At 40.6% G+C, this 22,476-nt stretch overlaps 1 protein-coding gene across 1 annotated transcript in view; it reads right to left on the reverse strand.

Annotated features, from left to right (window-relative positions):
• Positions 1-22,476, reverse strand: part of retreg1 (reticulophagy regulator 1) — an 82,869-nt gene that overhangs the window by 43,578 nt on the left and 16,815 nt on the right. The window contains exon 3 of the mRNA XM_060825317.1: positions 21,735-21,765. Coding sequence (XP_060681300.1) covers positions 21,735-21,765 — 31 coding nt within the window. The remainder of the gene's footprint in view (positions 1-21,734; positions 21,766-22,476) is intronic.

Raw genomic sequence — 22,476 nt, forward strand, 5'->3', positions numbered from 1 at the left:
TAACTTCCATCACCAATTTTAACTCAACTTGCAGTCATCTTAAGACACCATATCACTAGTTTGTGAACATTTGAATTAAATACATCTTACAGCCCGCATTTTTGCGACTCTCATACTGAAATCTTATAAATGCTTCGTTAGTGGTCTTTTTAGAAGTAATCAATAAATTGATTATTGAAAGCAAATGTTCTTGAAAAATGAACATTACAGAATTGTGGTTCAGTCGTTACCCCAGCAGCTTCACAGCACCAAGGACCCAGGTCCGTTACAACCTTGGGTGACTGCCTACGTAGAGTTGTTACACGTTCTGCCTGTGTCTACGTGGGTTTCTTCCCACAGTCCAAAGATGTACAGGTCAAGTGCACTGGCCATGCTAAATTGCGCTCTAGTGTCCAGCGATGTACAGGCTAGGTGGATTAGCCATGGGAAATGCAGAGTTAGAGGGAGAGTAGAAGGGTGCGATGCACTTCAGAGAGTCAGCATGGACTCTAAGGGCCAAATCGCCTACTTCCGCACTATGGGAATTCTATGATTCTGTGCAACATAGGAACTTAGGAGGAGTAAGTCACTCAGCTCTTTAAGCAGATTCTGCCTTTCAGTATAAAAGTGGTTGATCCTCCATCTAAAAGCAATATTCCCGCTTTCTTTCCATACCCCTTTATGCAATTAATATTGAAAAGAGATTCTCTTTCTTGAATATATTCAGTGACTTGGCCTCCACGACTTTCCGTGCTAAAGAATTCCATAGCAGCAAAGACAGAAAATGCTAGAGAAACAGTGGTCTGCCAGCATCTGGGGGACAGAAAGACTTAATATTTTAAATCCATTAAGATAGTTCTTCAGTAACTGGAGGGGGTCATACTTGACTCTAAACATGAACTCTCTCCACAGATGTTTAAATATGGAGACCACAACTGCATGCAATACTTCACGTAGTCTCACAAAGACCCTGTATAAGTGCAACAAGATATCCCAGATTTGAATTCAAATCTTCTGGCACAGAAGAGCAAAACACCATTTTGCATTCCTAACTATTTGCTGCATCTGCCTGGAGACAAAAAACTGCCGATACTAGATTCCAAGGTAGACAAGCAGGAGGCAAGAACACAGCAAGGTAGGCAGCATCAGGAAGTGGCTTAGTCAACCTGAAGAAAGGTTACACCCAAAACGTTGACTTCACCTCCTGATGCTGCCTGACTTGCTGTGTTCTTCTATCCTCCTGCTTGCCTACTGCTGCATCTGCCTGTTTAATTTCATTGACTGGTATACAGGTATACCAGTATCTCATTCTACATTCACATTTCCCAATATAGTTGGCATGTCATGCTGTAGCTGTACAAGACATTGAGGCCAGTTTGCAATACAATGTTCAATTCTGGGCTCCCTGCAAAAGGGAAGATGTTAAACCTGAAAAGATTTAAGGTTGTGGCCAGGATTGGAGGTTTTGAGCTATAGGGAGAAGCTAAATAAGCGGGGGCCTTTTTCTCTGCAACATTGGAGTCGGAGGGGTGACCTAAGAGGTTTATAAAATCATGGATAGAGTGAATAGCCAAGGTCTTTTTCCCAGGGTAAGGGAGTCCAAAACTAGAGGGCATAGAGGCAAATGATATAAAATGGATACAAGGGGCAACTTTTTCCACAGAAACTGGTGCGTGTACGGTTTCAGCAGCCAAAGGAAGTGGGGGAGGCTGGTGCAGTTACAACATTCAAAAGGCATCTGGATAGTACATGAATAGGAAGGGTTTGGAGGGGTTATGGCCAAATGCTAGCAAATGGGACTAGATTGCTTTAAGATATGTTTAGCATGGATAAGTTGGACTGAAGGGTCTGTTTCCATGCTATACAACTCTGTCACTCTTTGACACATTACTTTTCTTAACTAAAAGAAAAAACTGCAAGGTTTGTGAAGGTTTATAGCTCAGATTGAGGTTTAGGGTATAAGTTAAAAGAACTTTAGCCCCTACAGTCTGTGATGTATAACGCCACGAGTTGATATCACCATTAAAATAATATTGTCTGTCTTTGTTTTCACACCATGTAAAATGTCACATTTAGCCAAGTTGTACTTCATCGGTCATGTGTTTGCCTAATAAAAGCAAATAAGCAGCATTAGGCACCTTAGGTATTTAAATTACAGTCCAAACACTTGAATTGGGACAGCCAGTAAAAACAATGAGCAAGGCATCAAGGGCTCTTTGAGAGTGCTCCTCTGGGTCAATGATTCTGTAAATCACTTCAGGGCAGGCACTAGGCTGCTACAAATAAAATTAAAGTATGAAGCCATTGCAAAAGTTTGACTGAATAGTTAGTCATAATGCCTGTGACATCATTACCAAGTGTGTGTCACTTGCAGTTGCAGTGACAGCAAAGTACAATACACCAATCACTACATATTGTGTCAGGTAATAAAAAGGCCATAGAAGCAAAAACAAAAAGCACTGGACTTTAAAATTATCTAGGAGAAAATGAGGACAGCAGATGCTGGAGATCAGAGCTGAAAATGTGTTGCTGGAAAAGCGCAGCAGGTCAGGCAGCATCCAAGGAGCAGGAAAATCGACGTTTCGGGCACGAGCCCTTCTTCAGGGATCATGAAGAGCTCATGCCCGAAACGTCGATTCTCCTGCTCCTTGGATGCTGCCTGACCTGTTGCGATTTTCCAGCAACATAATTTCAGGACTTTAAAATTCTATCCTTCCCACAAAGAAAAGAAGTTATGCTAAATCTATATCAATTCTTGGTTAGACTATACTTGGGAGCGCAATGCACAGTTCCTGTATAGAACAGTAGTACAGCACAGTAGATGCCCTTAAGCCCTCGATGTGCCAACCTTTTATCCTACTCTAAAGATAAAAAAACTACATAACCTTCATTTTCCTATCCAAGAGTCACTTAAATTTCCCGAATGTGTTGGACTCTACCACCACTGCTAACAGTGCATTCCACCCACCCACATTTCTGTCAGCGATCAAAATTATGAAAAGGGTATAGAAGTAATCAGTAGGATGCTGAGTATATGTATAATGCAGATTCTCAAAGAACTGCATTTTCAAAAAGAAAAATTCAGGTCAGAGATGTACAGCATGGAAACAGACCCTTCAGTCCAACCCATCCATGCTGACCAGATATCCCAACCCAATCTAGTCCCACCTGCCAGCACCCAGCTCATATCCCTCCAAACCCTTCCTATTCATATACTCATCCAAATGCTGCTTAAATGTTGCAATTGTACCAGCCTCCACCACTTCCTCTGGCAGCTCATTCAATACACATGCCACCCTCTGCATGAAAAAGTTGCCCCTTAGGTCTCTTTTGTATCTATTAACTTAAAAGATAGGCTAACAAGAAATCCAATATGAATTAAAATGGATCTACTTTACCCAAAGTGGTGAGAATCTAGAACATTCTTGCACATGAAATAGTTGAAGCGGATAATATCTATGAGTGATAAAGGGAATAGAAGATTACTGAGATTCGGACATGTAAAGAGGGGCAGTTGAGTGAAGCTGAAGTACCAGCATGGACTAGATGGTTCAAATGGCCTGTTTCTATCCCATTCATCCCACAATGTAACCCTACTGAGGAACTAATCAGCCAAGAGTTTTCAACAGTCACCAAAGGTGTGAACACCCAGTAAATTCTGTTGATTTCATTCAGCCAACAAAAACAGAATATTCCTCAGACATCAAAAGAATTAGGATCACCCCTTTCCCCGGGGCTTAACTGAAGGCCAGTGTAACAAAATCAACATTCGAAGAATGAAACCTTCAATCATGTGGGATGCCTGACTATGGTGATGAGGCTCAAGGACCAATTAGCAATAGCTCCCACTTGCTTCACTTGTAAGTGATGGTCAGGTGAAAGTGCATGTGAAAACAGTGTTCAGACACTTAATTAATTCAGCCTTTCTCCACAGTATTTTGGCCACACTTTCAGTACACAAATTAATAGATCATTCTGGACACACCAGTTGACAAAATCATCTACACAACAGTTGCTAGAAACAGGTGGCCATCATATTATAGACATAAATATGTCTGTGTTCAAGTTCAGTAACAGATCTATTTCCAGTTAGACATGACTAAATACCTCGTGACCTGAACATAATTAGTAAACCTACAACAAGATGAATCCACGTGGCCAGCCTACGTGTATTTTTATTTAATAAATAGCATTCCGTTCCACTTAGAGACATCAAAACAGGCCACACAAAGCGCTCAGGAACGTAAAACTGCATGTGGAGTAAATCAGAGGTGAAGGTAATATACGTAACTACTGACATCCTGAAATAAAATCTAAGCAAATTTCATTATAAGCTCAGGCGTTTATTTTCTTTTAAATTTGTATCTTCTGCTGTTGTTTTTTTAAAAAAAACTTGTAGAATGATGCAATAGAATCACAGATCAGATGCAGCTTAAAAGATGATCGTTCAGCCCACCAGCTCTCTGCAGGAGCAATTCAGTGAGTTGCACCTCACACCCTTTCCCCAAAACACTCTGAAATGAAAGCCATGACTGAATTTGCCTCACTGCTGTTTCAAATACCTGCAGTGCATTTCTGATCAATACGACTCAAAAATTTTCCTCACGTCACCTTTGATTCGAGGACCTGCCAGTCATGGATCCGATTGCTATCTACTGTCAAGAATCCTCTTGATTTTGAACTCCTCTATCAAATCTTTCCCCAACCTTTGTCATCACCTGGAGTGTTATGTCCAGTCTTGTTACTTAAAAAAGAGTTAGGAAAAGAGAAGAGTCTGACTTCTCCAGTTTATCTTGTAATGAAGACCCTCATCTCTAGAGCTATTCGCATGCATCTTTTCTGCGCCCTTCACATTGTTCCAAACGTGTGCTGAGCAAGACTGGATGTAATAATCCAGGTGATGCCAAACTGGTATTTTATAGAAGGTCTATTTTGCCTTTATTGTTTTTGTTCACTACTGTTCCCATTATGAAGTCAAGATGTTTTGCACTTCTCAAAACTACTTTCTGAAATGTACTTGGCCTTCTGTGATTCATACATATATTCTGCCAGGTCTTTACCGATAGCCGATATTATATTTCATCTTTCTCCCTAACAAAACAAGTGATTATTTTGCATTAAGTCCTCCTGTCACATGCTTGCATCTTCCATCAGCCCATGCATGGCTTTTTGAAATCAGTCACTATCCTCCTCAGTATCCATGACATGGCCAAGGTTTGTGTATTTTAAATATTTTGAAGACACTTGTACACTTAAGGGCAGGTCATTAAAGTATATCAAGCAAAACAGTATATTCTTACCAACCCTTGGAGAACTACACTGAATCCTTCTGGCTGGTTTGAGACAACATTGTAATTGGTTTCTTGCCCTTTAGCCAGTATGGTGTGTTGAGAATAGAAGGATCTATTCAGCTCAAGTGAGTCACCATTGAGAGTTTTGAGCACATGCCTTGTCCTTTGGCAGATAAGGCAACCTCATGTATAACCAGATGCAAAGGAATGTGTCAAGCAAGCAGAAACGGAGCACTGATGGTCCAAGAACAATTTAACCTGTGCCTCAACTGGTTTGTTCCATTAGCCATCAGATTTACAGCATGCAGCCCTGGCACAAAGGAGATCAAAAGGTACATACTCTCTTTGACACTGCTGAGACAGATGGCCCTCCAACTGACTGGTAGTTTTTGCCATCAAGTGTCTGTCCTTTAGAAGGCCAGGAGCCCCAACAGTCACTAATTAGTTGCTGAACAGTACAAAAAAGGTAGGCGAGGACCATAGAAATACCTCAAGGTGGGTTACTCCAGCTTTTGGGCTGGTCAAAGTCATGCTTCGTTGACAAGTCTGGCCTCGGTCATTGGTTGCTTGACATGCTGAAGTAATTCCATCTTCAGAGATACAACCCAAGCTAAAATGTCCTTCCTGTCCCTCAGGCCTCCTCATACTTAGGGCTCTAACCTGTCTGTCAGATGTTCAATACCACTGGACTTGTACTCTGTTTGCTTACTGCTGACTTCCTTGTAGTCAAATAGCATTCCAACCTGAGTCTGGAATCCTGCCCCTGCTTTCAAAGAAGGATCATACAGGACTCAACGTTAATTCTCCTGTTTCTCAGATGCTGCCTGGCCTGTACTGACCCCCACATGTATTAAAAATGCCAGCCCAAATAACTGCCTACAAACTTATTCATACAAACAATTCACTGAACAGAATCTGATGTCCTCAGAATTGTTGTTGGTTTTACAGTGGTTACAAAAACCTCAGCATTTGAAGTAGCAGCAGTGGCTGCTTAATAAATGTTAAAGGCAGAAATCATAGTTAACAAATATCGGTGTGATAATTGTTACATTCATCCGCTGACACAGCATCTCTCAACAATAAAAAGGTCATAACAGTATTTGTTTAACCTATAGTGAAGATAGTTCAAAAGGAATAATTCTCACTTGTGAGCTAACTTGTTGTACACAGTTTGCAACAGAAGCAAATGGAAAACTCTAACCTTCTCATACATTGACTGTTGTGGAGGTCAATGTTGAAAGCAATGGAAACAAAATGGGCCAATAAATGCCAAAAATTCATTCAGCAGCTTTGGAATTAAGGACGATGTTCTTTCAGGAAAACCTCATTTTCCTTTTCAAAAGCAGTTTGACTGAAATTTGCAATTGAAGTGGGAGATGGCATGGAGCAGGGTGACACTAGGTACTTGGACACACCGCTGGCACTGAGCCACATGTTGGCCACGTGACACACAAGATGGCCACTGGACCATAATATGCAGACAGACAGCACAGCAAACAAAGACACTGCCTGGGGCCACTAGAATGCCAGCACAATGCTCTCATAACCTAATTGATTAGTTTAAGGTGGGCGAGGGAGAGAATACACAAGTAGTGTATACTGCCCACCGAAGTGTCTGGGTCTAGCCAACACCTTTGATAGAAATGCTAACAGTCTGATACAGACTCAATACAAAGTGCTAATAGCCAGGGCTGTAGTAATCGTCCTTCTCAGGAAGATCAATTAGCCTCCATTACTACAGGAACAGACTTCCACGCAGACATTGAAACTGACAACGACCTCGCTGAAATTAACAAAGGCTGCGCTGGAACTGAATGACTGCACCAAAACTATTAATGATTCTGCAATTGTTACAATAAACAAACCATGCTACAGAGACAATAACCTCATCACTGACCTATTATTATATCACAAAATGTATAAAAGTATCTGGGTTGAGAGAAGAATTGCAGCTGACTACTGTGCTGTTGGGGTCTTCTTTCCCTGAAGCTCCAGTATTTCCTCATACAATAAACTCTGTTGTTGAACCCAGACTCAGACTCAGATGCTGGTGATTTTCCCCACAAAACAATCATAAGCATAAATGCCAGATAACCTTTTTTGATATGAATTTATTTGTAAATCAACGTTCAATAAATATCTTCATTACTGATTCAATTTGACGCTAAGAAATTATGGAAATACTCTGTGCAGGCACAGCAAGGGCAGGTAGCAGGAATATCACCATAAGTGCTCTTTCTCCAACGATTAATTTGAAAAGTTTAAAACAAGTTTGCTTATAGTCCTCATGGAAACATGGTGGGCCATCGTTTTCAACATGGGATCAGGGAATGGCGCCCATTCTTATATTCCTAGACTACACATGCTCCCAATTCCTGCACAGCCCTGAAACAGTTCCAATACAGCAATTAGAGACTACCTTTCGAAAATCCAACTTGTACAATAGCTGAGTCAGCAGTCTTCAGTCAACAACATTTGATTTAACAAAACGTCCCTGTGATATTATCAGTGAAAGTTAATATGAAGATGATATTAGGAAAAAGGAACTGAAAAGCTAAATCAAAGACATAGGCTTTAAGAAGCTGAGAGTCCGAGTCAGAGATGCACAGCACAGAAACTATTCGGTCCACTAGTCTATGCTGATCAGATTTCTTAACCTCATCTTGTCCCATTTGCCAGCACTTGATCCATATCTCTAGAATGCCCATCCAGATGGCTTTTAAATGCTGTAATTGTACCAGCCTCCATCACTTCCTCAGGCAGCTTATTCCTTACAGGCCGCATCCTCTGCGTGAAAAAAGCTGCCCCTCAGGTCTCTTTTATATCTTTCCCCTCTCACCTTAGCCTACACCCTCAAGTTCTGGACTCCCCCCATCCCAGGGAAAATACCTTGACTGTTTATCCTATCCATGCCCCTCATGATTTTATAAACCTCTATAAAAAGGTCAATTGGAACTCTTTCTGGGGTAGGTGGGACCTCTACAAACACGATGGTCTTCATCTGAAGAAGTGGGGTACCAATATGCTGGAGAGGAAAATTTGCTAATGGTCTTTGGGTGGGTTTAAACTAATTCAGCAAGGGGATGGAAACCTAAATTGTAGTTCAAGTATAGAGGACGTTGACAGTAGTGAGGTCAGAACTAATGTTTCAAGGTCGGAAGACTGCACTGGCAGGCAAGAAGGTAGTTTGAAGTGCATCTAGGAGCATCTGCAATAAGGTGGGTGAACCTGCAGAATGGTTGGTACCTGGGATTACGATGTTGTGACCATTTCAGAGACCTGGGTAGAGCAGGGACAGGAATGGTTACTGCTGGTTCTATGATTTAGATGATTCATGAAGAACAGAGAAGATGGTAAGACAGGGGGTGGTGTGGCATTGTTGGTCAAGGACAGTATTGCAGTTGCAGAAAAGGCATTTGAGGACTAGTCTACGGACGTAATATGGGCGGAGATTAGAAACAGGAGAGGTTACGGTGTTGGGAGTTTTTTTTTAAAAAATATAGTAAGCCTCCCAATAGTTCTAGATATGTGGATGAAAGGATTGCAAAGATGACCCTCAATAGCAGCGAGTGTAATAGGGAAGTTGTTATGCAGGACTTCAACTTCCCAAATATTGACTGGAAATACTATAGTTCAAGTATATTTAGATGGGTCAGTTTTTGTCGTGTGTGCTGGAGGATTTCATGACAGTATGTAAAGAGGCCAATAAGGAGCAAGGCCACACTGGATTTAGTACTGGGTAATGAACCTGGCCAGGTGTTCACTTTGGAGGTAGGTGAGCATTTTGGTGATAATGACCACAATTTGGTTATATTTACTTTAGAGAAGGAAAGGGATAGGTATACCTCACAGGGCAAGCGTTACAGCTGGGAAAAGGCAATTTGTCAAGATTTAGGACACATAGGATGGGGAAGGAAACTGCAGGGGATGGGCACAATTGAAATATGGAGCTTAATGAAGACTGCAGTAGCTGCTCCTTGAATAAGTATGCGCGTGTCAGGCAGGAGGAAGTTGTCAAGTGTAAGAGCCATGGTTTACAAAGGAAGTTGAATCTCTGTCAAAAGGAAGGAGGCTTATGTTAGGACCATGGCTCAGTTAGGGAACTCCCGAGTTACAAGGTAGCCAGGAAAGACCTAACGGAGAGCTAAGAGGAACCAGGAGAGGACATGAGAAGTCATTGGTGGATAGGATCAAAGAAACCCTCAGGATTTATATAGGCAGATCAAGGATAAAATAATGACAAGAGTAGGATTAGAGCTAATCAAAGGATAGTAATGGGAAGTTGTCTGTTGAGATAGGGGAAGCGCTAAATGAACACTGTCTTTTCCTAGTGTGAATACTGACAATGTAATCGAGGAGAATACAGAGATACAGGCTACTAAACTAGATAGGATTGAGGTTCACAAGGAGGTGGTGATAGCAATTGAGGAAAGTGTGAAAATAGACAAGTCCCCTGGCCTGGATGGGATTTATCTTTGGATTCTCTAGGAAGCCTGGGAAGAGATTGCAGTGTCTTTGACTTCCATCTTTATATCGTCATCGTCTATAGGAATAGTGCCGGAAAACTGGAGGATAGCAAGTGTTGTTCCCTTGTATAAGGGGAGTAGAGACAACCCTGGTAATTATAGACCTGTGAGCCTTACTTTGGTTCTGGGTAAAGTGTTGAAAAAGGTTATAAGAGTTAAGATTCATAATCATCTAGAAAGGAATAAGTTCATTAGGGATGGTCAACACATTTGTGAAGGGTAGGTCATGCCTCACAAACCTTACTGAGTTCTTTGAGAAGGTGATCAAACAGGTGGTTGAGGGTGTAATGTTAAAAGATGAAATGAAAGTCTCTCTCTGGACATTAATGTAATGGTAAAGAGTTAAACTGCACTGAGTGAACATTCTGGAAGTGGGGATGACATTCATGCAGCAATGCGGATGGCTCTCACTCCATTTAGATAGTCATTTGTTATTACTACTATCATCAAATTAAACTCTCATTCAATCTCTTCCATTCAGAAGAACGGTCCCAACCCATTCAGCCACTTCCTATCGCTCAAATCCTCCAACCCTGGCAACATCCTTGGAAGTCTTCTCTGAACCCATTCAGGTTTCACAACATCTTTCTGACAGAAAGGAAACCAGAATTGCACGCAATATTCCAACAGTAGCTTCGTGACCTCCCAATTCTTATTCTCAACACACTGGCCAATAAAGGAAAGCATACCAAATGCCTTCACTATCCTATCTAACTTCAACTCTACTTTGAAGGAACTATGAACTTGCACTCTAAGGTCACTTTCTTCAGCATCATTCTCTTGGACCCTACTATTCAATGCATAGGTCCTGCTAAATTTGCTTTCCCAAAATGCAGCACCTCACATTTATCTAAATTAAACTCCATCTGCCACTTCTCAGCCCATTGGCTCATTTGATCAAGATCCCGTTGTAATCTGAGGTTACCTCCTTCGCTGTTCACTACACCTCTAAATTTGGTGTCATATGCAAACTTATGAAACCATACCTCCTATGGTTTCATACCCTTTCATACCCAAATGTGAAAGTAATGGACACAGCACAGCACCGCTCCTTGTGGCGCATCACTGGTCACAGTTCTCAAGTCTAAAAAGCAACCCTCCACCACCACCTTCTGTCTTCTACCTTTGAGTCAGTTCTGTATCCAAATGGCTAGTTCTCCCTCTATTCCATGAGATCTAACCAATCTCCCATGGGGAACCTTGTCAAATACCTTACTGAAGTCCATATAGAGCACGTCCACCACCTTGCCCTTATCAATCCTCTTTATTACTTTAAAAAACTCAAGCTAGTGAGACATGATTTCCAATGCACAAAGCCATGTTGACTATCCCTAATCAGAACTTGCCTTTCCAAATACATGTAAATCTTGTCCCACAGTATTCCCTCCAACAACTTACCCACCAGTGATGTCAGTGATGTCACCAATCTCATTCGTTGCTTTTCCTTACCACCTATCTTAAGAGGAGGAGGAGAGAGATTCTGGGAGGGAATCACAGAGCTAAAGGCCCAAGCATGGCTGGCTGCAGTGGAATGATTAACACTGAAGACCTAAATTGGAGACTTTTGGGAGCTGCAGAAGGTGGTGAGGGATCTTGGACAATTTGGAGATGGGCCATCAACGGGCACAGAGGAATGAGGAATGAAAAGGCAGGCAAATGGGAGTAGTTTAGCTTGGGAAACTTCAGCATGGATGAGTTTGACCGAAGGAAGGGTTTGTTTCCGTGCTATTTGACTCTATCGTGAAATACTGAGGTTACAACAGATTGGAAACTAGGTCCTTAAAAGAAGGTTGAAATACTTTTCCAAGTCTATTCCAGATTGCTACCTCTTACAAAAAAAAAGTTTGTCTAACATACTCTGTATACTTTTCAGAAACAGTCATGAAAAATGCATACAAACAATACTGGAAAACTCAGCAGATCTGGTAGCATTACTCAATAGGGAGGGAACTAACATTGAGTCTGGTGTTATTTCTGCAGCTCGGAATTACTCACTCAAAACATTGAACATATCCCTGTCCATTGATGGTGAGTTCCCCCAGCATTCTGCTTTTGTTTTCAATATTTTGTTTTCATATGAAAACTGTACATGATATTCTGAATGACTGTCGTCATTTGTCAACCTCCATAAATCAATAAGATTTAGTTAACAGTCTGTCAAAATAGTTTCAGTCCAAATCGTTGTTTGGAAGTAAAATGGAAATATACTTTTCAAAACTGAAAGATGCTGTAAATAACTGAATGGCATGGAAAATTAACAGACACTGTTTACAAAGATCTGTCTGCAATCAGATAGCTCAAAACTCCAGTATACTGACCATCAACCTCAATTTCCAAAAATATATTCTTTAGAAAAAGCTCCATGCCAAGTGCCAAACACACAAGATTTATCTTGCACCTTCTTCAAAAAAAGATACATTAAGAGTTTCTGGCATAAATTGTACAAGATATGATTTGGAGGTTACATTGTACTTTGCTCAAAAACTGCATGAATTCATGTAAAACTCCGTTATCTCACTTTTTAGATTAGAGTCAATCTAAACAATACGGCATAGACAGAGAACGCAGGGGGCTAACACCTTCAACATATTGTCTAGCTATCACCATTGTTAACAGCTAACCCGAGAATGCAACTTTTTAATTAAAAAAGGTTTTGTGATTTACATATGAAAGTGAAACTATCACTGTATTCTAACAGATGAAAGGCTTAACAGACAATCAATTTTTCAATGGCTAATTTCAGTTACATCACACTGTAAACTTTTGCTACAAATTCTGTGTTAGGATTGAGCCCTCCACTACCATCTGATGAAGGAGTGTCGCTCTGAAAGCTAGCGTGCTTCCAATTAAACCTGTTGGACTATAACCTGGTGTTGTGATTTTTAACTTTGTACGATATAGATATTCAAGGGGGTTTGAGGATGAAAAATACTTTCTTTCAACACCAAATTTATTCTGTGATGCTTTCTTACAATTTCTACACTTTCAATACTCTGTTGGAAGGGTAAAAAGCTGAACAAATAAATTCCCTTTATTTTGCTAGCAAAATAAACACAGGATTATCTGGGTATTTCTCAAAAAAAGGAAATTAGCATTTAACTCCAGTGATCATCATACAAGGAATAAAACCATGTTGTAATAAAATTACTGTGTTTGTGTAGGTAGGTGTGAAGAATAACTAGTTTATACCAGAACTAATTTGGCAATAGTTGGCAGTTATTTAAAATAAAAACATTGAACCAAGGGATTTTTAAATACCTTATTGCTGATCAAAAATATTCCTTTCAGCCGTCACAGGTTTAGGTTCTTCTGATCTTCTGTCAGCTACTTTTAAATATGTAGTTGAGGAGTAGTTTCTCCCAAGTCAGTCCCTTGAATGATGATTGTCTACTAAAGTCTTTGCAGAAAAATAACAACATTCTCTACATTTCTCTGACACCGGGAACATGATATGGGTATGAGTCAGTCATTGCCTGGTTATGTTGCTTGCTTCTAAATATACTGATGGTTGTATCACATTCCAATAACTGAAAGATCAAATATATTTAAAAACATTCTTTCGAAACTAGGCCAGTACCAACTCCATTAAGTTTCATAGCTGTTTTCTTTTCCTAGTTTTGCTTTTCTAATAAAGTTATGGGGAGAGATTGAACAAACTTGGTTTGTATTTAATTGAACATCAGGGGCTGAGGGGTGACCAGACAAGTTTACAAAATTATTAGAAATATCAATGACTGGAGGATGCAGTTGAAAGGAGGTGCGAGAGGGAATTTTCTTTTTCGCACAAAGGGCGATAAGTGCCTGGAATGCACTGCCAGAGGTGGTGGTGGAGGAGATTACAATCGTAACATTTAAAAAGTATTTTGACAGATACATGAACAGGCAGGGAATAGAGGGGTACAGATGACAGGAAGGCAAAAGACTTAGTTTAGAAAGGCATCACATGCCAGAGTCAGAGTTGTACAGCACGGAAAAAGACCGGTCAATCCAACTCGTCCTTGCTGATCAGATACCATAAAGTAATCCAGTCCTATTTGCCAGCATTTGGCCATATCTCCTCCAAACCCCTTATGTACCCATTCGGATGTTTTTTAAAATGTTTCAATTGTACCAGTCTCCGCCACTTCAAAAGTTGCCCCTTAGGTCACTTTTCTATCTTTCCCCTCTCACCCTAACTTATGCTCTCTAGTCCCTTACCCAAGGAAGATGATCCTATTCATGCTCATGATTTTATAAACCTCTACGGTCATCCCTCCAACTCTGATGCTTGTCGGCACAGGCTTGGCTGGCCGAGAGGCTGGATTCTGTACTGTACTTTATTTATTTATCACAACCCAGTCACGCATTATGGACCAGACCAGCTCCTCCAAAGTAGATAATGGAGATAGCCAAACTCTTACTTTTTAAAAAGGCACGTGTAAGGCACAGTGTTCCAGATATGATCCAATTTGTCCCTGACTAAGCTTTAATCAAAATACACTATGCTTATAACACAGCTAAAATACAAAAGGAAGAATTGGCAGAACTTTATGGAAATACTTAAGATAACATCATTCAACCACTAATCAAACTGTTCCAAAAAAAGACAGCATCCCATAAATACACCATTGGCAAAGGCAATTCAGCAGCACTGTCACATATGCTGTCTCTCTCCAGTCCAGATAGAAAGGCAAAAGAAATACTCTAGCCTTTCGATTTAAGTGGAAGAGTCTTACTCAGACTTCATTTCAGCAGTACAGAACTCAAGTTTTTAGCTCCAGCAGCCAACAGAAATCTTCTTAACAATTTGAAAGTAATACTAAAGTCATTCCTGGGTCTGTATGGGCTCTGACCCTGCCCACTCAATTGTATTACCATAGAGAACAAAAACAGGGAGAACTTCGCAGTGAGGAGGTTACCAGAAAACGCAACAGGACCTTGACCAGTTGGGGAAATGGGCCACGAAAAGATAAATAGATTTCCATATAGATAGGTTTGAGATTTTGCATCTGGGAAGGTAAATCAAGGAAGGAGTTTCACACAGAAGTGACACAGAAGGATCTTGGAGTTCCACAGTTCTCAGGAAGTGAAGTCACACAGACAGGGGAGTGAAGGCGGCTTTTGGCTTAATAGTCTTCAGTCAGGGCACCGAGTATGGAAGTTAGGAAGTTATGTTACAAATGTACAGGATGTTGGTGAGGCCACATTTGCAATACTGCACTCAGTTTTGGTCATCCTGCTATAGTAAGGATGTTATTAAACTGGAAAAAGAGTGCAGAAGAAATTTCTAAGGATGTTACCATGACTCAACGGACTGAGTTATAAGAGGAGGTTGGACAGGTTAGGACTTTGTCCTTTAGAACATAGGAGACTGAGGAGGGAACCTCACAAATGTTTTATAAGATTATGAGAGGCATGGATAGGGTGAATGCACTCAGTCGTTTTTTTCCCCGCAGAGTTGGGGATTTGAGGACTAGAAGGCACCAGCTTAAAGGTACAAGGGAAAAGAACAAATGGGAACCTGAGGGGCAATTTGTTTTTGACAGTGTGGTACACATCTGGAGTGGTTAAGGTGGGTATATGGTGATGATGCTGCTCCTTTAGCAAGGTTAGGTATTCTTAGTTTCTTTTTTCAGAAGGTTCGTAAACGCATAGATTCCAGAATGCCAGGGCCCATTTACTTGAAAAAAGCTTTGTTTTTAAAACAAACACTCGAAAGGGGAGTGGCCAGTTCTCCCAACTCTGCTTTTCTCTGGTTTGGTCTGATTTGATCAAGTAGTTGGTTTTTGAGGCTGGTCAGAGAAACAGCTACATTGAAGGTGTTCCATGCTGAATCTCTCTCCCATCTCAATCTCCTGTAAGACACTGGGTTTGATTTCACCTTTCTTGCCAAGATATGTTTATGGAGATTGTTGCAGGAACTTGGAACAGCATCATTAAACTGCGATGTAGTCAACTGGGTTTTCAAATAGTTATGTTTCTATAAATGTAGTTATCATTTGTACATGCATAAATTGTTTTGTTAGAACAGAGCAGTTGGGCCAGCTGCATCACTCCTGGTACATACACTTTTCACCTGCTTGAAACAACTATAGAAGTTAGGATCCGTTCTACTTTCTTGAAATGCTTTGGAGGAGTCTGGCCAGGTCCAAAACACCAATGACAACATTTAAGGGGCATTTGGACAAACACGTAGGTAGGGAAGGTTTGCAAGGATATGAACAAAGTGCAGGAAAATAGAGTTAGCATGAATGGACATTCTGGTCAGCACAGACCAGTTTAGGCTGAAGGACTTGTCTCTATGCTGTAGGATCGTATGAGGACTATATGCCACCAAGTAAAATCTGTTTACCAACTGTCTACCTGAAGGAGACATTTCAGCATCACTGTGATAACACCCCTTTGCAAGGGAAACAGACAAAATGCATGCTTAAAGGCACAGTATTCACCTGTTTGTTGCTCATATCCCTATCTTCCTCCAGGGATTAAAACAAAAACAGATTTATTACAGCCTTAAATACACTTGACAACTGAGCATCCATAACCTTTTAGGGTGGTGAATTCAAACCTTGCAACTTTAACTGAAGATATTTCTCCTCATCTCAGTCCTAAGTGTTATATTGAAATTGTGATCACAATGTTCCAGACTCCCCAGCTCCCCTCCCCAAACACAGTTTATTAATAAACAGGAATCTTATTTCAACACAATCTCCTCTCATTCTAAGCTTCAAACAGTTATAGGCCCAACTTACTCAGCTTTGCATCGCAAGGCAACTCCCTCTGCACAGGCCTTTGCTGAACAACTTCAAATACAAATATACTGTTTCTTAAATATGGAGATCAAAACAACATAGTACTCCAGGTCTTGTTTCACCAAAGCCTGGTACAACTGGAACATAATTTCTTAATTTTTTGTAATCTAGTTGCCTTGCAAGAAAAGTCAACATGTCATTTGCCTTCAAACAACTTGCTGTACCTATACACTTTGTTTATTCTAGGAGTACACCAATTTCTCCCTGATCATCAATTATAGGTTTCAAACTTGCTTAGAAACATTCCACTTTTGTGTTTACTACTGAAGCATACTATACTCCATTGCCACTTTGTTGCCGATTTAGTCAATCTGCCTTTATATCTTTGTAGCTTCGTCAGTGCTCCTCACAGCTTGCATTCCCATCTGACTTTATAGCACGGCAAACTTTAAGCTTAAAGCACAGATTAGTCAGGAATAGTTATTCACAATCTAAGATCCCAGCACTGATTGTTGTACATTCTACAAGTTGAATGCACACATTGAAAATGCCTCATTTAAGACTGCTCCTAACCATTAATCAAACCTCTATTCAATTTACTACCACAGTCTCATTTACCCTGTCGGGTGACAGATGTGTCTTTTGGAAATCCAAGCATACAAAGCTACTCATTATCTCTCTATGAATGCTGCCAATCCCGCTGAGTTTCCCCAACATTGTTTTTATTTTGAATTTTGAGTATCTGCCATATTTTGCTATTAATTACAATGTCATTAATTTTCCATTACTGACCTTTTTTCACCTTCCAAAAACTATCGTAAACTTGTCAGATATGAGCCACTTTCATGAAGCACATGGTGTCTTCATTTGATCGCACATGAATTCCTAAATACATTAAGACATCCTTTTGCCACCAAAAATCAACATGTGTTTATTGTGTACCATGTGATGGTTATGCACCTTCTTTCCCACCCCCCCCCACAAAGGCCCCAATTATTTTGTAATGTGGGGCATTTGCTATTTTTTCCAATGCCTGAAATCTTCTCAAAGTCTAAGTAGCTCAGTGGTGAGCACTGCTGCCTCTCAGCACCACAGACCCAGGTTCGATTCCACCCTTAGGCAACTGTTGGTGTTGAGTTTGCACAATCCTCCCGGTGTCTGCACGGGTATACTCAGGGTGCTCCAATTTCCGCCCATAGTCCAAAGACATCCAGGCTGGGTGGATTTTCCATGCTAAATTGCACATAATGTCCAGGAGTATGAAGTCCAACTGGATTATTAGATTAGCTTCCCAATATAGAAACAGGCCCTTCGACCCAACAAGTCCACATCAACTCTCCAAAGAGTAACCCATCCAGACCCATTCCCCTATATTTACCCCGGACTATGCACCGAACGCTACTGGCAATTTAGCATGGCCAATTCACCTGACCTGCACAACTTTGGACTGTGGGAGGAAACTGGAGCACCCATACATGGGAAAAAGTGTGCAAACCCCACACAGAGTCACACAAGGCTGGAATGGAATCCGGGTCCCTGGCGCTGTGAGGCAGCAGTGCTAACCACTGAGCTACCATGCCGCCCCTGGGCACTATCCTTGAAAAATGCAGCTACATGGGATGGGGGACTCCTGGGTGAGATGTTCTTCAGAGGGTCAGTGCAAACTCAATGAGCTGATGGCCTGCTTCCACACTGTAGGGAATCTATGATTCTACGAGTTCAAAATATCTGTGCATAATTGGTTTCAAAAGGAATGCACACAGATTCGCTGCCTGAATCCTCCCACATTGCCTCCTCTCTATGATGAATATGTTTGGCTTGTCTCACCACAACATAATAGCTCAGATTTTGATTTCAGAGCAGCAAGCAAATTTGCATGCACCGTTTACTGTTGTTCCAAAAGGAGCCAACAAAAATCACTGTACCTATTTAAACTTTTGTTTTGTCCTGTGATTAGTCTTTGATAAATGATAGCAATAGAAACCTAACCTTTACTGATGCACAACAGTAACAATTTCAGATTTTTTTCCCCCTCACCTGGAAGATTACTCTTATTTCAAATAACTTCAGTAATTTTCACCCTTCTTATATTCAGATGTTCAGGTCACATACAGATATAGCTCATCATTTTTTGGTATATTGTGGCTGTTGGCTAATAAGTGGCCAAGAAACTGTTTAAAATGTGCAAAAAGACTTTCTCCCCAGTAACTTTTCAAATAAGTTCAAGTTTTTCAGTTTGGCAAAGACAAAGTTCAGCATTTTCTATTCTGTGACATTACTTCATCTTAATACTGCATTTATTTCTGTTTATGACAAGAACTGAAATTTCCCAGCACAGGATGCCTTTCAGAATTACTTTCCTTGATATTATCAGTTATGACCTTTGTATTAAATGACTTTCACTATTTTATTAACCAGAGTGACAGCCCCTGTTGTTTAAAATAGCTTGCTATATAAATCATGCGACGTGCTTTGATTTCCTGCTACAATCTCTCGATGAGAGTACAGCCATCCCTCAGGAGAGCGCTAAAATCAACTTCAAGTTTAGCGATGACCACTGATCCGAACACACACGGGTGAATCGCCAAATGTTCTGGCTTTGTGCTTTCAGAGATGTACAATAATTTACTTAAACCTGTGAATGGATTCAACAATTCCAACCACTCCATATCAGATACCTTGTGTCATCACTATCCATCCAAGTACCGCTATCAGCCAAACCACTTTGAAAATATAAAAACTTCAAAAGAAAAAGTAATCAAATTCCATTTTGCCCCACACCGAACTGAACTAGTTCAAACAAATAAAAAGGACTGCTGACCTGGTAATTGAAACAAAACTAGAATCGGTGTCTGACTGATTTCCGCACTTCTACCTTCTCTCCCTTTCACAACAATAAAGACCCCTTGGTCCTCACTTTCTACCCAACCAATCTTCACATCCAAAGGCTGTTTCTGCCACTTCCAGCAGGAAATCACCAGCAGACATATTCCTGCCCCCACCTTTGCCAAGATTCCAAAGGAATCATTCCCACTGTGAAATCCTGGGTCCTTTATTACCCCATTCCACGGCACCTTCCCATGCAAATCACAGAAGATCCAACAGTTACCTATTTACTGCCTCCCTCACCTTCCAAACACTCCGACATACCCTCCAGGTCAAGCAGTGAGTTACCTATTGTATTTATTGCTCCACAATGGGGAGATTAAACAGTTGCTAGGTGATTGCTACATTCTGTCTGCAAAGATGACCTTGAGTTTCCATTTGCTTACCACTTTAGCACAGTGTTCCCATGTCAACATGGATGTCTCAGATTTGCTATCAGCTTCAGCTAATGTCAGCACAAGCTGGAGGAACAGCATCTCATTTGCCACTTGGAAACTCTGTGGCCATCAAGATTCTAATTACAGTTTAAACCATTTTAGAGCCTGAAAACTTCCTTTCATGTCTTTTACACTAACTCGCCCAAAATTCCAGTCAGGACATGAGCTGCTGTTTGTTTTTAGCACATGTAATCGGATTTCCCCTTTTCAAATGACCCACATTATCACCTAAGTTTTATTCTTCCCTGGCTTACTTTGAACAGTTTATTCTGAAGAGTTATTGGATTCAAAATATTAACTCTGCTTTCTCTCCACAGATCCTGCTCGACCTACAGAACTTCTCCAGTAATTTGTGTTTTAGTTCAAACAACACAGATCGCATGAAAATATTTACACAAGAATAAGCAAAATTCTCAGGTTTTTCTTTGAAAATTAAATGTTTCTATCTTTATAGAGTGAATTAAAATGTTGGAAAATATAGCCAAACAAGATGGAATGTCTTAGAATGCCAACTGTCTTTACAAATCGCTCCTCAGCCATTATTTTAACGACTAGCAAGGCAATGCACCTCCAAGCCATTTATTTTTACGTATAGTCACAACAATAAGGTTGGAGAGAAGTAACACTGTGTACGCACATACATACAAAAATCACTGGGACCAATGTAAACGTCTGCCTCTACAACAACTGATATTTCTTCCAAACAGAATCACCCAAGCAATATTGTTATGGTACCAATAATTATCAGAAAACAAATAGATCTTCGATTACCTAAACTGAAAGACACTTAGTATCAGCAGCAAAGCAATTTTTCCAATCTGCATTCAAATTCTACAATTGAGAGTTGTGCGCACACTAGCGAGCCAGGGGGTAGAAGAGAAAGAAGAGACACAGCGAGATCGAAGGAAAGAGAGATTCATAGCAACAAATGCAGTGACAGATGCACACATGCCCAACCAAATAAACAAAAAAAAGAAAGAGAGTTCCACACACACAGCACAAAAAAAGTGGCACACGCACGCCCACCGTTAAACTGAGGCACACGCACACAGCATGCTGACCCACACACAGATTGGTACCAACACATCCAAACCCACACGGACACAGAGCGACATCCACACACACACGGACACACAGTGACGTGCATGCATAGCAGATCCCCACATTGAGAGACCCACACTTACAGATCATGCTTCCCTCCCATTCAGGTTCATTCCTATATGGAAATCATCTGGAAGTAAACTAGTCAGCATGGTCCAACTCAGGTCATGTTCAGTGACTTAAAGTTTTGATAGGTCAAGACAGTCCAGAACAAGCACATGGATGCACAAAAGCTGCAAACTGTGCAAAAGCAAAACTTGCCCAGCTCTTCAACAGCCTTTCTGACTGTCCCGGAACTCATGAGCTCTCCCGGTCCATCAATTAATGAAGAAACTTCGAAATCAGAGATGGACACGGCGGATGCTCATACTGCTTAAAGAGAATGAACTTCCTCCAAGATACTCTGGTCGCAGTGTCAGAGCTACTGGGCATTACATACTGCCTGTATCAGAAGCAGAGTTGTCAGAACTTGACCCAATGCTATAATGCCCTGGGAGGAACTATAAACAGAAATCCCCTCAAAATCAAAAGGGGTGGAATATAGTGACATGGTCAGCTAGGTTAGAATACAAGTTCACTGATTAGACCTAGACTAACAGACTTAATCAAGGAGCCCTAGCTGACAAAAAAACTCACCAGTATTCATGCTGACAGCTGGCTTCGAGGGAGTTAAATCTGTGTCAAGGACTCTGTATATGTAACTTAAGGGTGACTTGATAATAGGAAACCAGCATCTGCAGCATTCAATTCAGGGCTTAAAAAAAAGTTTATTATGGCACATACCTTCCATTCAGGATCTTGCTTCTCCTCCAACCTATTGAAAAGTTACAGTGTTAGCAAAATCATACATGAATTACACACTGCATTTGTCAGTTAAATTGGATTCTTATTAATGCTATAAATGCAGTAAGAGAAAAGGATTTAACACTTGGCACCATGTTCACCAATGTGGTTTAGATACCATATTCAGAGCCATAAAGGCAAAAGCAGAAACTCAGCACATCTGGCCAACTTCTGTTGAGAGAAAACAATTCACAATGAATCCAGTGATCCTTCTTTCTCTCCACAGATGCTGCTAGACCTGCTGAGTTTCTCCAGTAATTTCTGCTTTTGTTTGGGCTCTTATTTTATAATAAACAATTTAGCCATAGCGAATCTTCCACGAAACATTTTAAAACAGAACAACACATTTATATGCAGCATGAACTATTTTGCAAAATCCATACAACATTTGATTTTCCTTTTCTTTATTGATAGCTGCAAATCTGTCATTTATTTGGGTTTCAAAATAGAACATGTTCTTCAACAAGTAACAAAAGACCCACTGAGTTAATGAATTAGACTGCACAGCATTGAAATATCAGATTTTAAAATATGTTTAGCCTTGCTTAAAGGAGGATAAGGGAACACATAAGAAAATCCGTAGCAAGAGGTCATTTTGATTGCTTTTGCAGAAAAGCAGTCTTCTAACCAGTTGTTTCAGAAATCAATAGTTACTGCTACATTCTCTAAACCCCAAATTCTA

This window comes from Hemiscyllium ocellatum, chromosome 5, assembly GCF_020745735.1.
Source record: "Hemiscyllium ocellatum isolate sHemOce1 chromosome 5, sHemOce1.pat.X.cur, whole genome shotgun sequence".
Taxonomy (NCBI): Eukaryota; Metazoa; Chordata; class Chondrichthyes; order Orectolobiformes; family Hemiscylliidae; genus Hemiscyllium; species Hemiscyllium ocellatum.